Source organism: Anser brachyrhynchus, assembly GCF_964034855.1.
Source record: "Anser brachyrhynchus genome assembly, chromosome: 2".
Lineage (NCBI taxonomy): Eukaryota > Metazoa > Chordata > Aves > Anseriformes > Anatidae > Anser > Anser brachyrhynchus.
In genome coordinates, this window is record NC_137695.1 from 9,337,872 (window position 1) to 9,351,823 (window position 13,952).

A 13,952-nucleotide genomic window follows, 5' to 3' on the forward strand; every position below is an offset into this window, starting at 1 on the left:
AATCCCAGAAATCTGGCTGATAGAGCATTACACTGTGACTGGATAGTGCGTCTCCCCTTGTAGTTTATACATATGTCAATAGGAGATTACGCCTGTAAGTACAGACTCTGCAAATTCACTTGTGGTGTTTATTATGGAGTTTTTCTGGGGAAAAGTAAAAGAAGTGATGCAGGTATTTCCCCCAGTCATGGTGCCCCGAGTCAGCACTGAAGGATGCTGAAACTCCCTCTGGAACTGTTTTGTAAAAACTTAAAAAACAAGTTTAAACAATTTTTTAAACAATAAACAATTTTCTGGGCTTTTGGGAGAATGTTTGGAGCTAGGAACTTAATGTTAAAAATCACAAGGAAGCAGATCTGCAGCAAATGGCCTGCTTGTAACTATTAATTGAACAAAATTTCCTAAATCCAACTATTTCTGAATTTTACAAAATCTGAGGAGTATTTCTTCTGTTCAGATCCATATCTCAAGTCTACACTCTATGAGGAAACATCAACAACAGTTAAACAATAGGCTTAAAAGTAAAACTTATAGCTGCATTGCACAGATGCTTTAGTTTATCTCAAGCCTATTGGGAACAGGTTCAAGATAAACTTAATTAAGCTACTATTTAAACTGTAGCAAGAATGTCCACAGACCTTTTGCAGTGACCTAATGGAATAAATTGGGGAAGAAACAATGTATGGTAAACTTCCTGGTCTTTTCCCAGAAATAGGCTTGTGGTGGAGGCAGTAGAATGGATTTTAGGAAATCTTGATTCTATTTCTGGCTCTGTCAAGTCATTTATCCACTCTGTTTCTATTCCTTTTCATTCAAAGGTACATAATTAATATATATCTGCTAGGCAAGTTGCAGAGGTGAAAACATAATATTTGCTCAGAGACTGAACTCATAGTTTTGTATTAGAAGGAAAATTTAAACATGTACAGGTGATGTTTTCCAACATGCTAGTTTCTATCATTAAAAAAATAAAATCTAAATCTTGGAATGTATACACATTCTGTTAGAAATTGAAGTGTAATTGCATCACTACCATGTTTAGATTTGCTAAAAGAAAGTGCAGGCAGTTCAATAGCAGAGCAAACGTTGGCCTCAGCTCACTATGAAGAACCATTGTGGTTCGGTGTTCAGAGTCCTCTGTGGTATATGCCGTAAATCAGGGATATTCACCCACTTTCACAAAAAATCATATCTCCATATTTGAAGGTTTCTCAAGAACATGAGTATTCTCCAATGGATTCTCTTCAGAGGTTATAGTATCAGTTCTACCTTAAATATGTATATAAAAATAACTGCTAGGAAATGAAAGGATTTTAAGGCTGATTTAAACACAAAGAAAGGTTTTTAAAAAATCAGCAACTGATACTGAAGTACGTCATCTTCATTCCCCAAGCTTAGTTTAACAAATACCAAAGCCAACCTTGCTGTTACCTTTATTTATATTTTCTTTTCCTTACTGCGTTTTAACATTTGTAGTTCGAACACTGCAGCGCTATGCCTGCTATGTCTGGCCTAAGACCTAGAAAGTGCAACTTGCTCTTCATTCAGCTGAGATGAGCTAATACGCTGCTTGGCTTTGCAGCTGCATTACGTAAACATTATTAGAGATTAAATGAGGGCTGGGTGTTAGAGTACTTTGTTAGAGTAATCCAAGGCAATACCAGTAACAAGATTTTTTTTTTTTTTTACATATTATTTAAGATATGGCATATGCGATTCTCCTCCAAGAAAAAATGTTTCTCAGGAAGCAGGATGATGTATTGGTAATTCTTACTTTATTTGACGTGCTGGTGAAAAGTAGGGAGAGAAATGGTTTTGTATGTGGAATCCAGCCATGCCTATTTGTGGATGGGTGTGTGGTTTACTGCAAAATATCTCAGTAGAGCAACGGATAAAATACTTTTTTTTTTCAGAGTTTGCATAATATTAAGGACAACCGTACAAACACAGGCTCTACTGTCATCAAAACTCTTAATCAAGGGCCTAATAAAAACTCTCAACGAAGTCAATGGAGTTTAGGAAGCAATTCATCTCAGCCTGAGCTAGGCATTTACAATAAGTTTGATGAACCGGTCCCTTTGCTTCTGGAAGCAGACAGACAACAGGTAAGCTATGCATTGTGTCTGAACTGGTTTGGTGGGAATTTTTAGCTTTCAGGTCTTCTAGGTGAACTCTTGCTCCTACAGAAATTGCTTTATGGTCTTTGTTGACTATATGGAGGAAATGGGATCTTAGATCTAAAGGGCTTACTTGAAAGGCATGTATATGCACAAACGCACATGCTCAAATATTCACACATCACACACACAGGCAATAAAATCCATAGTTTAAAAACCCACATTCAGAGCCATCTCACATTGCTAAAAAGGTGCTGTCAGCTCAAGCACTGTAAACTTCAGTATTTTATCTCTCTAGATTTGCAAAATGGAAATAATGCCAAAAAGGCAAACATACATTCTCTGTTAACTTTTATTATTTTGTTTAGTTGGGACAATTTCTTTTTGTTCACACTCTTTTTCATGGTTGCTGCAGAATTTGATTTCAGACTGCACTGGGTGGTGCTCACTCAGACTGACTGCTTTCAATGGGATTTTTTTGGATGTCAAATCACATCTATTGATTTAAGAATTTGCCACAGTGGGATGTTGTTTTATTAATATAAATCATATTGATAATGCCCCCTTAGTGCTGAATAGTGAAAAAAAATAAACCAAAATATTTTTGGTTTGAAACTGAGCTCCATCAAGTCAAAAATCCCACTATGAATAGAGGACCAAATGACTATAATAGCCATATGTTTATAAATGAGTAATAACCTTTACATCAGCAGAGTCCTTCACCAGGAACATCACAGATGGCGATATTTACAGTAGTTCTCTCTGAAGGGCTGACACCTAGGGTGGGTGAGCCTCCATTAACATGAGCAATCTAAAATGGCAATTTTTGACCTTCCAGACTGGACAATGGAGGAGTTTCATTTTGCAGAGATTTTTTTGCCTCCCTTCTGTCATCAGTTTTGCCACGTTGCTTAGTGACCTTCCGGCACTTGACCACTCGGCGATTTTCAGAATGCAGGAAAATGTTCGTTGAGAACAATGAAATCCAAGTGCCAGCTTTCCTCAATACCCTGCTTTTGTATCTGTACAATTCAAAACCTGTAGGAGTTAGAGAGATATAATGCTGCAGCAAGTAGGCCTCCAAACCAGCTATTGAAAATTCATGTTTTGATGAGATAGCACATAAAACAGTGACTGGCACCAGGCCACAGTCTCATTGCAAATGTTCATATTTGTTGGCAAAAACTAGTCTTCTGTGACCTCCCAAGGTCACCTCTCCAGATTTCTCTTTCTGATTCATCAGTAGCAGTTTTGTCAGTGTGTGCAAGCACACAACTATGAGCTCTTCTCTTTCTGCTCTGCTGGCCAAGTGCCACTTCTGAGCAATAAAGTTTCCGGAACTGCTTCTGCAGTGACACTTGCTTCTGCCCGTGACACTTGCCCTGCTTCGGCTCGTGCTGCTTACGGAGAGATGGCAAGAGAGTGAGCAAAAGCTCACCCACATGTAACATCAGAAAGTCAGCTGGGTGCCGGAATGCCATGCAGGCTACAAAAATGCTGTGAATCTGGGGCGTATAAGGCCTTCAAATTCTCTCCTAGGAGGATCAGCATCTTCTGAACAGGGAAGAGGAATCTGTGTGCCTGAGGCACGTCGTGATGCCTGGGTTTCTAGAAGATGCACGAGGTTTCTTCTCTTGTTCAGCCAGTTCTGTTCTGTTCCAAGGCCTAGTTTCAGCACCCACCAGGGCCACCTGTGTCCTCAGTGGGCAGGGGGCAGGGACTTCTGAAGGAAAGACACCTCATCTCCCCAGCCTATATTTTCATTGACTTCATGGGAAGGTTCAAGTTTCCCTCCTGCCCTTGGACTGTCCCCTTGCAATTCTGGTTATCTTGAGATGGGCTGGTCATTTCAGGAGCACTGAATGCAATGACAAGGCAGTTCCCAAGTCCTGGATCTCCACACCTGTCACGCTGGGGATGAAGACCCTACATGGACCCTAACCTCTTTCTGTACTGTTTTCCATAGCTACTCTGTTGAAGTGCCCAACCTGAGCTTTTCATCTCACCATTGAAGCTGACCTCTCGTGAATCAAAATCCTGGCATTGCCCTTTTCCCCAAATACTTAAGCATTTTAGCCAAGGATCTTCTCTGTTTTAACTCAATTTTTAAGTTCATTGGATTCTATTTACACCTTCCCTTGTCAGTGAGGCACTATTAATTTCCCCACCATTGTGGTGAAGGCCTCAGGAAACAGATCTTATGACTCAACCTGCACGTTTTCATAGCGACTTTGTCCACAATTAATACAGATCTCTCTCCCCAGTATGCCTCAAGGTAAAGCAATGGCTCTCCTAGTGAAATCAGCTAAGTAGAAACACCATAACTGACACAGATCCCCTGGTGGCACCTTTGACTCCTCCTGCAGGGTTTCAGATTTAATGACTTGGAATGGGTAGCAGATACTAATGGTTTGCACATCTGTTACACTACGACTGGAGAGAGTGTTCCTGTGTTATAGGCTTGTTTTCATATACTAAAAGTAGATGGGCAAAAGTAAAGGCTCATTAAATATTGAAAAGAAAGGTATCTTTTTAGGTATAATATTTACATTCCCTCTAAAAATCAAAATTTATCAAAAAATACTCATCTCTTTCTTCTGGTATGAACTGATTCTCTCTAGCACAGGAATACATCTGTGTTTCTTGGGGTCATCTCTATTTTGACTTCGGCCATTCACTCAAACCATGCCTCACCCTTGCTTTTTCTTCCTTCTTTTCCTCCTGATCAACTTGATTCACACATTTTTAAAAAGCTATCTTGACTCCTTGTGTATTGAAGAAAATAAGGGGACATCCACAGAAAATAGACAACAACATGGGAAACTCCCTTTGCAGTTTTCCCTGTCACCTCAATCCAGAGGTGTCCCATGACTTTCCTCCATCTTGTGGTGCTGTCAGATAAATGGGGGGGACTCAGTCCCTCACTGGCAGGGAATTCAAAAACGTACTGCCCATTCCAGCTATTCCTGTTGCTCCAATAAAAGGTGTTACCTACTCCTTAAAATCATTCATGTCTAGAACATACTAAGCAACAAAACATTTTAAAAAGCATCTAAATAATTGCCCAGTGCAACAACGCCCTACTTTCTGTGCCCCTCTAATAAAAGTGGAATCATGCTTCTGCTTTGTATTTTGAGACCATGCAGCGTTATCTTCTGTGAACCTTCGGCACTCTTTATTTTTCATTGTCAAAGTGACACTGCAAGGACGGCTGCTCTCACTAAAGTTCTGGTTTTCCTAATCTCACATAGTTCGGTACATAAGGAGCACCCAAATGTATTCAAATAAGTAGCCTTTCTTACAAAGTGTAGGAAAAAGAAAGAATGAAAATGGAGTCAGATCCTTGAGAATCTGCACTGAAGTAAACAAATGCAACAAAAATATTACCGTTACAATCAACGAATGCTGACTGAACTCAGTAGGAGCTATCCACATCCATCTGAGCACAGGCTTTGACTCGCCTTAGCAGTAAAGTTTAGACGTGAACCTGACCTTGAAAGTTCAAGGGTGTTCTGATTTAAAGTTCTGGTTTGATCTCATCTGCACTCGCAACAGCAGGACAACAACTTCTGTTTTCCCCTCTTTGTTAAGGAGGTCATAACTTGCCTTGGTTTTCAAAAGTTTGTTCTTTTTCTGGAAGAAAATGTAAAAAGAAAAAGATTTTTTTTTTTAAGTAGACAAAAATAGGAGGAAAGTGAACTGAAAATGATAAAAAATGTTTTATCTGAGAAAAAAATAATGCTGTATTATAATAACTAGTTTTACTGCACAGACCTCGTTTTTTTCCTTCCCTTTGTACAGCAGACAGAAGATGGAATGGGGCTGACTGTGAACATGAGCATAAAGGTATGCATGGATATAGGACTTTATGAACTGCATGGGGTAGGAGCCTTGATTAGTGTTGCTGAGTAACAGATTAATTCCTTTAGCACTTTCCCGTAAACATGCCTGGCTGTTTGTACAGTCAGGGGCCTTACACTGGGCGCATAACTTGAATTCTGCCTCTCATCTATGTGAGCTGACATCACTTTTTTCTTCATACCAGTCCTAATTCTTCTGCTTTGCTCTGTCTCAGAGGGGATCTGTGCTCCAGCATGCTTTGTGGGACCCATTAGCAGAGCCATCCATCCTGGTGGGTGATGCAGAGCTGAGCCTGCGCTCACCTCCTCCCAGCAGAGATGGGTACTGAGCAGTACTGAAAGGGTTAGGGCTGTTTCCACCACTGCCAACAGGAATTCTCCCATTGATTTTTCACTCGGAGCAAGTTCAGGTCCTTCTTCAGTAAGTTACTGACACAAGTATCACTGTTGATAATAGTGGCCCTGCAGCAGATGGAGCGCTTCAATTATCTTGGGCCTGTGATGAATGAGCGCTATTGACAGCTGCTGCAAAATCCATAGCAGACTGAGTATTGCATAGACAATTAGGATATCGCTGGTAAACATATGGCAGGACTGGATCTTTAAAAAAAACTACGAGCTCATGCTCCTCTGGCCTTGGGTTTGGTCCAGAGCCAAGTTCGAGGCTGAAGTTAAGTCACACACCATTGGAAAATCCCACAGAGGTGGCAAAATGGGGTCTTAGGACTTCAGTGTTTGAAGCTCATTTTGCTCTGGTTGGATATTGTCTTTGAATGTCAGTGGTGTTTATCTGGTAGGACAAAAAGGAAAGTTTGTTTTCCTTATAATACAACCGAAAATGTATGTATGAATTTGTTCCAGCCTATTCTATTTCATCTTAACTTGTAAAGTACTATGTATAGAAGATGACTCTGTGTTTGAGGATGTAGGTCAGAAGAATATATTCCTCCACAGATCACGTCAAGGGTCCAATATTATCCATTTAATTTAGCCAGTTGTCTCCAGTTAGTATACCAGCCAGTGAAGCAGGAGAGCAGAGTTGGTTTTACCAGATCTTCTCCTGCTGATTCCTGTCTCTTTTCACTACACAAGTCTGGTGGATCTGGAAAACCTGAACAGCAGAAGAGCAGCAGATGAACTGAGTGGCTTTGTAAGATGATCTCTGCCTTGGTCTAGAGCTGAAAGGGAAGAAGGAAGGATACCCTCTCGGCAAATCCACATTCTCAGCTATGTGGCATCATTTGAGACAGAAACATGTCCAGGCAGTGCCAGAGGGGTGACCCTGACTGTTGACATTTCTGCACCACTCAGGCCTACAAGCAGGTTGTGATCCAAATTCTCCCTCTGAATTGCATGCAAGCACTGAGAGCAGACACAGGTAAGGACTACAAGTGCTGTCTGTGCAATGACATGGGGACTTTTACACCCCACAGCTGGCGACATCCCTGCTCCACCAAGTGCTGTAAAGGGCAACCAAACCTCTCTGGATGAGACCACCCAGTTCTCTGTGGCCTGCTACAAGCCCACTCCCATTTGTTCCAGCTGTGGCTGTGTAGTGTTTCTGACACATTTTCTTCTGGGACAGTTTTTCAGTTGCTTTGTTACACATTTTCTGTCCTCCTTTGACAGTATTCACTGCGTTATGCAATTAACAAGCAGATACAGAAAGAGGTGCGTGGGGCTGTGCATAGTAAATGTCCTATCAACTCAGGGAATAAAAAAAAGGTTGAAAAATGTCTTTTGCTTTATTTGCTGAATTAACATTTCAAACTGATCCTCCTGCAAAGGGGCCATACTCAGAAATCTGCATTTACATCAGACAATTGAGAGCAAAGTTTGCCTTTCACGTACACTTTGCTTCGCCGATCACATCACATCTCAGTGCCTCCCTAGAAAATGCTCTGATTTTTATTCTTGCTGGATTGTCCTTAACACTTATTATCTCACTGTCAGCTGCCAAAGTTATGAGATCAAAGGCCTGAATATAGCAAGCAACCACTACTCTAAAATATTAGAAAACATAGCATGAGTGATGTTATCCAATTCTCTAGGGTTTGGTAACTTGGGAGGGACTTTTGGATCCTACTGTCTGTATTGTCATTTGATTCTTTTTAACGCCAACTTGTTTCTTAAACATCATAAATTACAATACCAGGTGCAAGCATTTCTCAGCACAGACCACTCTCTGAAATACATCTTTAATTGTATCAGATTATGTTTTTATTTTGTTTTTAATAAATAAAAATATGTGAACACACCTACACAGGCAAGGGATGTATGAGCTTGTTTGCTTACTTTGAAACCTACTTACATGCAGAGAGTTCAAAAGCTTGACTCAGACATCATGCTCCAAGGAGAGGCTGAGTAAAGAGGTGATGAGAGGTCAAAGAGGGAAAAAAAATCTAACCAAAATGGGTGCTCTAGGTGACCACAGTTGATGTGGAGGCGTGTATTTGCACTGGACTCATCAGAGATATCCCGCTTTGTCTGAACTGAGCATTTGGTGTTGTTTAAATACTGGTACCTTATCTTGGCTGCTAATATGTGGCATCTCCTTCCCCTTTGTTCATGGCACAAGTCTTTCCTTTGGTTGAAAACAGGAAAGGGATTACTGCCAGGTGAGAACTAGATTTAGAGAACAGGGCAAAGGGTGTGTAAATTCAACCAGTATTGGAAGGAAAAAGTGCTCTGGGAGTTCAGACCATCAGCTCTGTGCTCAGCTACCAAAAAGCCCAAGCCACAAAACTTTTCCTTTTGCCCACAAAAACAGAGGAACTCCTGAGAGACCACATGGTAAGGTTTGTTCTCTCTGTGCACGACTTGTCCTCTCCAGCCTCAGGATCTCCATGGCCACCTCTTCCAAAACACAGAGGTGTGGGGCCAATCTGTTATAAAGTATTTCAGAGAAGTAAGGAAAAAAAATATATAGGAGAAGGAAAGTGGAATAGACAATCTTTTCGGTCTAAATATTGTTACAGTGGAATTCAAGGAAGAACATATGTTATTCAGTAAATTTCCAAAAACATAGGTAAATTCAATAGATATATCTGCAAATAAAAGAAAAGAAAACAAAACAAAAATATATTTAAACACCCCCACTCCTTTTGTACAAGAAACAAATAAATCATTTGCTAAAACCAACTTGGAAAGAAGCAGATGAAACAGGGACAAAAGTGGGAATAGATGTGCCCAGAAGACCATGCCACCACATCCCTGCAAGGCAATGCCAGCACTGTGTATCATTTCCATGGTGGCACATGGCCCCTTCTTCCTCTCAGAAAGCACGTAGGGGTTCATTGTAAATGATTGTGGGATTTTAGATGCTTACCAAAGTGGTGTTAGTAGAAACACCAACCTGATGTAAAAATATGTTCTGTTCCATCTGGGGTCAGACTGCATTTGTTATCATTTAAATTTAAAATGAGGCTAGAGAAGATATAAAACCCAGATATTCTAGGAACTGACACAGCCCCAGGTCTGACTTTGAACAATTTATCGCAGAGACTAGAGTTGTCAAGGGATCAGTTATAGCCTGTAGCTGAAAATCATAGACTGTGAGCAGGAGAAATCCAAATATGCAGGAGGAAAAAGAAAAATTTTAAAAAAATCTGTTATATTCCATTTCTCTGTAAACATAAGATTCTTATCTGTGTAGAAGTTTTTGCATTCATCAAAACTAGGAAAAAAACCAAAACACCACACACAAAACAATACACATACATTGTCCCCAGACGATAAGCTGCAACTAGCAATGCTTTTTGTCCTGATTTTGCGAATTTTGGTGCAAGGGTGCTGATAGTTAACAGTAACACTGTATCCATTTTCACTTGGAATACATTTTAATGCTGAGGGCTGTTTGTGCCACTTGTTTTAATAGTATCATCACTTAAATGGCCCCAAAGGGGTTTAAACATAATATCCCTATTAAGATGTATGAAAGAATTTCAAACCTCTGCTGGATTTATTTTTTCTCAGCCTGTCTGGCTGTAGGTTTGACCAGATTTGAATGCATTGATTTGCAGAGCACAGACTATCTGGTTTACTGGAATTGGTAAGCACTTCAGGGTGTATTTCTGCCTTCAAATCTACTAAAGAGTTAAGTAAAGTAAGGGGAGTAATAGATTTGTGACCAGTAAAAAGAAGTTACCTTGTTGCTGAAAACGTCCAAGAGATGCTTTAAAACCCAGGAACTAACCAAATGCTTTCAGTTTGGATTGATTGCAGCAGGAAGAAGAAATGCCACACCGTTTCCAGTGTCATAACAATTCACTTTGGGAGATGGCCTGAAAAACCTCCAGAGCTGTGCTCAGAGGGGGATGGATATAGGCAGCTCCTTACCAGCCTGTGCACCTCCCAGGGATGCGACCACGGGCACTTCGTTGTGCAGTCGTCGTGCTTGGCTCAGAGGAAGCCAGCCAGGCTGGCTGGACCTCTTCCCGCCCCGCGTGTCTGGGCATGGATGGAGGTTCATTAACTTCGGGCTTCTGCTGGAATTCCAGTGCCCTGCCATCCTCCTGCTATCTGAGCTTTTCCAGCAAATTTACGTGGCTGGTCAGATAAAATTACTAAACACTCTAGCAAACTGGGGCAAGCCATTCTTTCACCTCCCAAATCAAAGAATTCATCATTTCTACAGCCATTTAGGTGTGAATGATTTCTTATGGATTCTGGTGAAAAGTAAGTTTCAAGAATTCTATAATTAGTGCTGTTTCTAACTCCACAGAATTGTTTGATGTCTTTCACCAAACAATGTCTTAGAGACCAATTGTGTCAAAACTTTGTTTGTTAACATGGTTTATGGCTCCTTAAGTCTAACAAGCCATTTAGCAGATAGCCTCTTCTCCACCCAACAGCACAAGACTGCTGATACCCTTTTATTTCATGTCGGTCAGCCCATATGCTGAAACTGATATTTTTCTTCTATTGCTTTTCAGTATGACAGCTTTCCCTTTTCACTTTACAGCTGTCAAATCTTCTCTATTCATTTTCCAGCAAGCAGAGATACTGCAGCACCTACACGGATCCAGTTTGCACATTTATTTTGTCTCTTAGTCTGTGTTGAATGGGAAACTTTGAAATCTGGTTATTATGCACTGCATGCAGTAGCAAAGAGTGGTCTAAGGATCAAACTACATCCATTTGATCAGAGGTGCACTATAAAACAGACTCCCATATCCATGCATAACTGCATATTCCCGTGAGAGCGACTGTAGAAGTCCTTCTTCAGCTCACTTTTGTGTCTCTGACAATGGCCAGTAGCAGGTATTTAGGGAAGGAGTGTGCAAGCAGAGCAGCCATACAGCAATACTTTATTCTGGCACACCCTCCCAGCAGTCTGTGCCTTAGGGGCACTGTGAGACAGAGATTGTATCTGCATCTTTGCGTTTTGTAACGCTCAATGAATTTTTCAGCCAGGAATTTCTCTAATTGCTTTTTGAGCCCATTTATACTTCTGGCCTCTACAACATCCTGTGGCAATGAGTTCCGCAGTTTAATTATGCATTGTGTGAAAAAAAAAAAACTTTCTTATTTTTTTTTTCACTTTAAATCTGCAGCTTGATAACTTTATTTGATACATTCTCTTAATACACTCTTTCTTGAGTAGTAATCACTAATTTTGAACCTACTGTTGTTTTCTTATATTTAGCGTGTTTTCTCTTCATATGTACTATCCTACACGTATCAACAATAAATTCATCTGACAGTTTTATCAGCTGCTCAGTCAGTAATAAGAAATCCTTCTGCAGCATGTCACAGCCATCTTTTGCTTTTACTTTTGCTTTCAGTGTTCTTTTTGCTTTTTGTTTTATATTGCTTTTGTTGATTAATTTTTTTACCAAACAAAAAAAAATGTTAACTTGCTGTTCATCTCCTTCTCCAGATGATTTATGAATATTTTGAATAGCATAGGTCCCAGGACAGATCCCTGTGAAATTCCAGTGATAATCTCCACTATTGTGAAACCTGTCCATCCATTTCTACACTCTTTTTCTCATCTTTTACCTAGTTATTCATCTATACAAGATGAACATTTCCTTATCCACCTGTGCTCAGTTTCACTAAATGGTGTTAGTGAAGGACCTTGCTGAAAACATTAGGAATCTAAGTGCAGTACAGAAAAAGCTATAGTGTAATGTTGCAGTGGTTTCTTGTTGGTCTCTTGAGAATCCACACTACAGGCAACTCATTTCACATCTAGGGTCTAACTTGGCCATCCACATGTGAAGTTTGGCCTTAGGATGCGAGAGGCAGGGGCAAACTGGCATTTTTAATAGGGAGATCTCAGACTTGGGTACTCCCAAGCTACCTCTGATCTTCACACCTGAACAAAAGCACAGTGCTCAGCAAGTCCTCCAGAGGAACCTGGAAAGACCAGAAAATAACCCCAGCTACATCTCAGCGTGGTCTGTGTTACTGGGCATTGTTCCACCAAGCTCGTGTCTCATGCAGCATGATATCATGGACATTCTCCATTTCAGTTATCTTGAAGCAGAGAGGCACTGGAAAAAGGATGAGACTCTCAGAAGTTCATGAACACTCTTCTCAAGCATTGTCTCAGATGGTTTTATTTATGCAGTAGCTTCCCCGATGGCTGATATGAGCCAGGATCTCTGGCAGCAGAGGCTGTTGACTGCAGATTCCCCAATACCTTAGATTTCTAACCATCATTTATGGATGACTGCACCAGTGGGAAGGCAAGACATGTAGGATTTCTGATTCCTTATCCCACTTTGAAGGTATTTTTGCTGGATGTTATGCCTTTGCGTTATTCTTTTTCATTTTTATTAGTATACATATTGTGTGTTTGCTTAGAATTTCTGGTTTGTTGGCCTGACCAAGGTTGTTTTATTCTCAGTTATGAAATAAATGTGTTTTATAATCAAAGTTATATGTTCTTCTTCATCTCCCAACAGGATTTGGCCTTCTGTAGAAAGTGTTCCCAGGTCCAGGCCTTCTAGTGAGAAACATTTCTGGAAAGGCAATGGCCATGAAAAGGGACTGTTGCCGGATAGGCTGTGTCTTCGTGATAAGAACAAGATAGCAGGGTTGAAAGGAGCCTCCTAAAAAACATGCCAGACAGCAGTACGCTGTTTCTCAGAGACTTTATGATGGTGCAGAAGAAGATTTAGCTGGAAGAAAGAGGGAGTGATTTATGGATCAAGAGGGAAAGAAAGAGAATTTTTCAGAGAACAAGCGAGTGGAGTGCTACAGAGACTACCTGGGCTCAAGCATTAGCTTTTGTGTGTGTGTGTAATGCTGTTTTCTTTCTTCTGCTTTTGTTTGGGTGTGAAGTGAAACCTTCCTAGGTTTCTTTTGCATACTGGGGGTGAGGACTGGCAGTATCAGGCTTCAGAAAAGTGACCTGCAGGACTGTTCTCCTGTATGTGCTTCTGATGGAGAGACCCCACAAGCTGTGGCAGATTCAGCGGGCTGCAGTGATGCTGATGGTAGTAGGGACTCTGCTGCTTAGCCTTTTCCTGAGTCTCCAGCACCCTGTTTGGAATGAATCAAAGGCCGTACTTCACCTCTAGTCTAGAGGAATTCTGGGCTTGGCTGAAACCATTGATGGGGTCTTGGTAATCTGTTGTGGGCTCCATGAGGATATACAGCATAGCCACAGTACAGGTGCTTTCCTAGCATGGTTGATGACAGTGTTTCTTGCAGGGAAAAGCACCAGCTGCACATGGGCATTGGGTCTTGTTCCACACAGATTGTTTATGGTGAAATCTTATCTAATGACTGGCTGGGGCTTAGAAGGACCAGAAAGTGATACCTCTTTGAAATGATGCTATAAGGTATATATTAAGTATCCTGTTCTCTCTTGAATTTCTCTACTTGAATCTGTACCTTCAAAATCCCCTGTCAATCACAGTGTTGCTGATGAGATGTAGTGATAAAGTATATGGAGGATGCTCTTGCTTATCTAAGCTACAATTAAACCACTGTGGATTTTCTCAGCCCAAACTGCCTACTA

General features: G+C 40.8%; 1 protein-coding gene across 3 annotated transcripts; it reads left to right on the forward strand.

Moving 5' to 3' along the window:
- Window positions 1-651: 651 nt before the first annotated feature.
- On the forward strand, window positions 652-8,237 carry LOC308190561 (uncharacterized protein). 3 transcript variants are annotated; one of them, XR_013947322.1, is made up of 4 exons: window positions 652-680; window positions 1,914-2,105; window positions 5,919-5,963; window positions 7,070-8,237. XR_013947322.1 is itself a non-coding variant. In XM_080582130.1 (4 exons), the coding sequence occupies exons 1-4, from the start codon at window positions 1,704-1,706 to the stop codon at window positions 7,112-7,114; spliced, it is 342 nt and encodes a 113-aa protein (XP_080438256.1). In that variant the 5' UTR covers window positions 1,625-1,703; the 3' UTR covers window positions 7,115-8,237. The 3 variants fall into 3 exon arrangements, 2 of the variants coding, with proteins under 2 accessions (XP_080438256.1, XP_080438257.1); XM_080582130.1 differs by lacking the exon at window positions 652-680 and adding an exon at window positions 1,625-1,763; XM_080582131.1 differs by lacking the exon at window positions 652-680 and adding an exon at window positions 1,625-1,763 and having other exon boundaries at window positions 5,922-5,963.
- The last annotated feature ends 5,715 nt before the right edge of the window (window positions 8,238-13,952 follow it).

Coding starts and splice junctions, on each gene's coding strand:
- LOC308190561 (XM_080582130.1), top strand. CDS start 1,704: ATGGCATATGCGATTCTCCTCCAAGAAAAAATGTTTCTCAGGAAGCAG. Junction 2,106..5,918: donor TGGAAGCAGACAGACAACAG/GTAAGCTATGCA, acceptor CCCTTTGTACAG/CAGACAGAAGATGGAATGGG. Junction 5,964..7,069: donor CTGTGAACATGAGCATAAAG/GTATGCATGGAT, acceptor TCACTACACAAG/TCTGGTGGATCTGGAAAACC.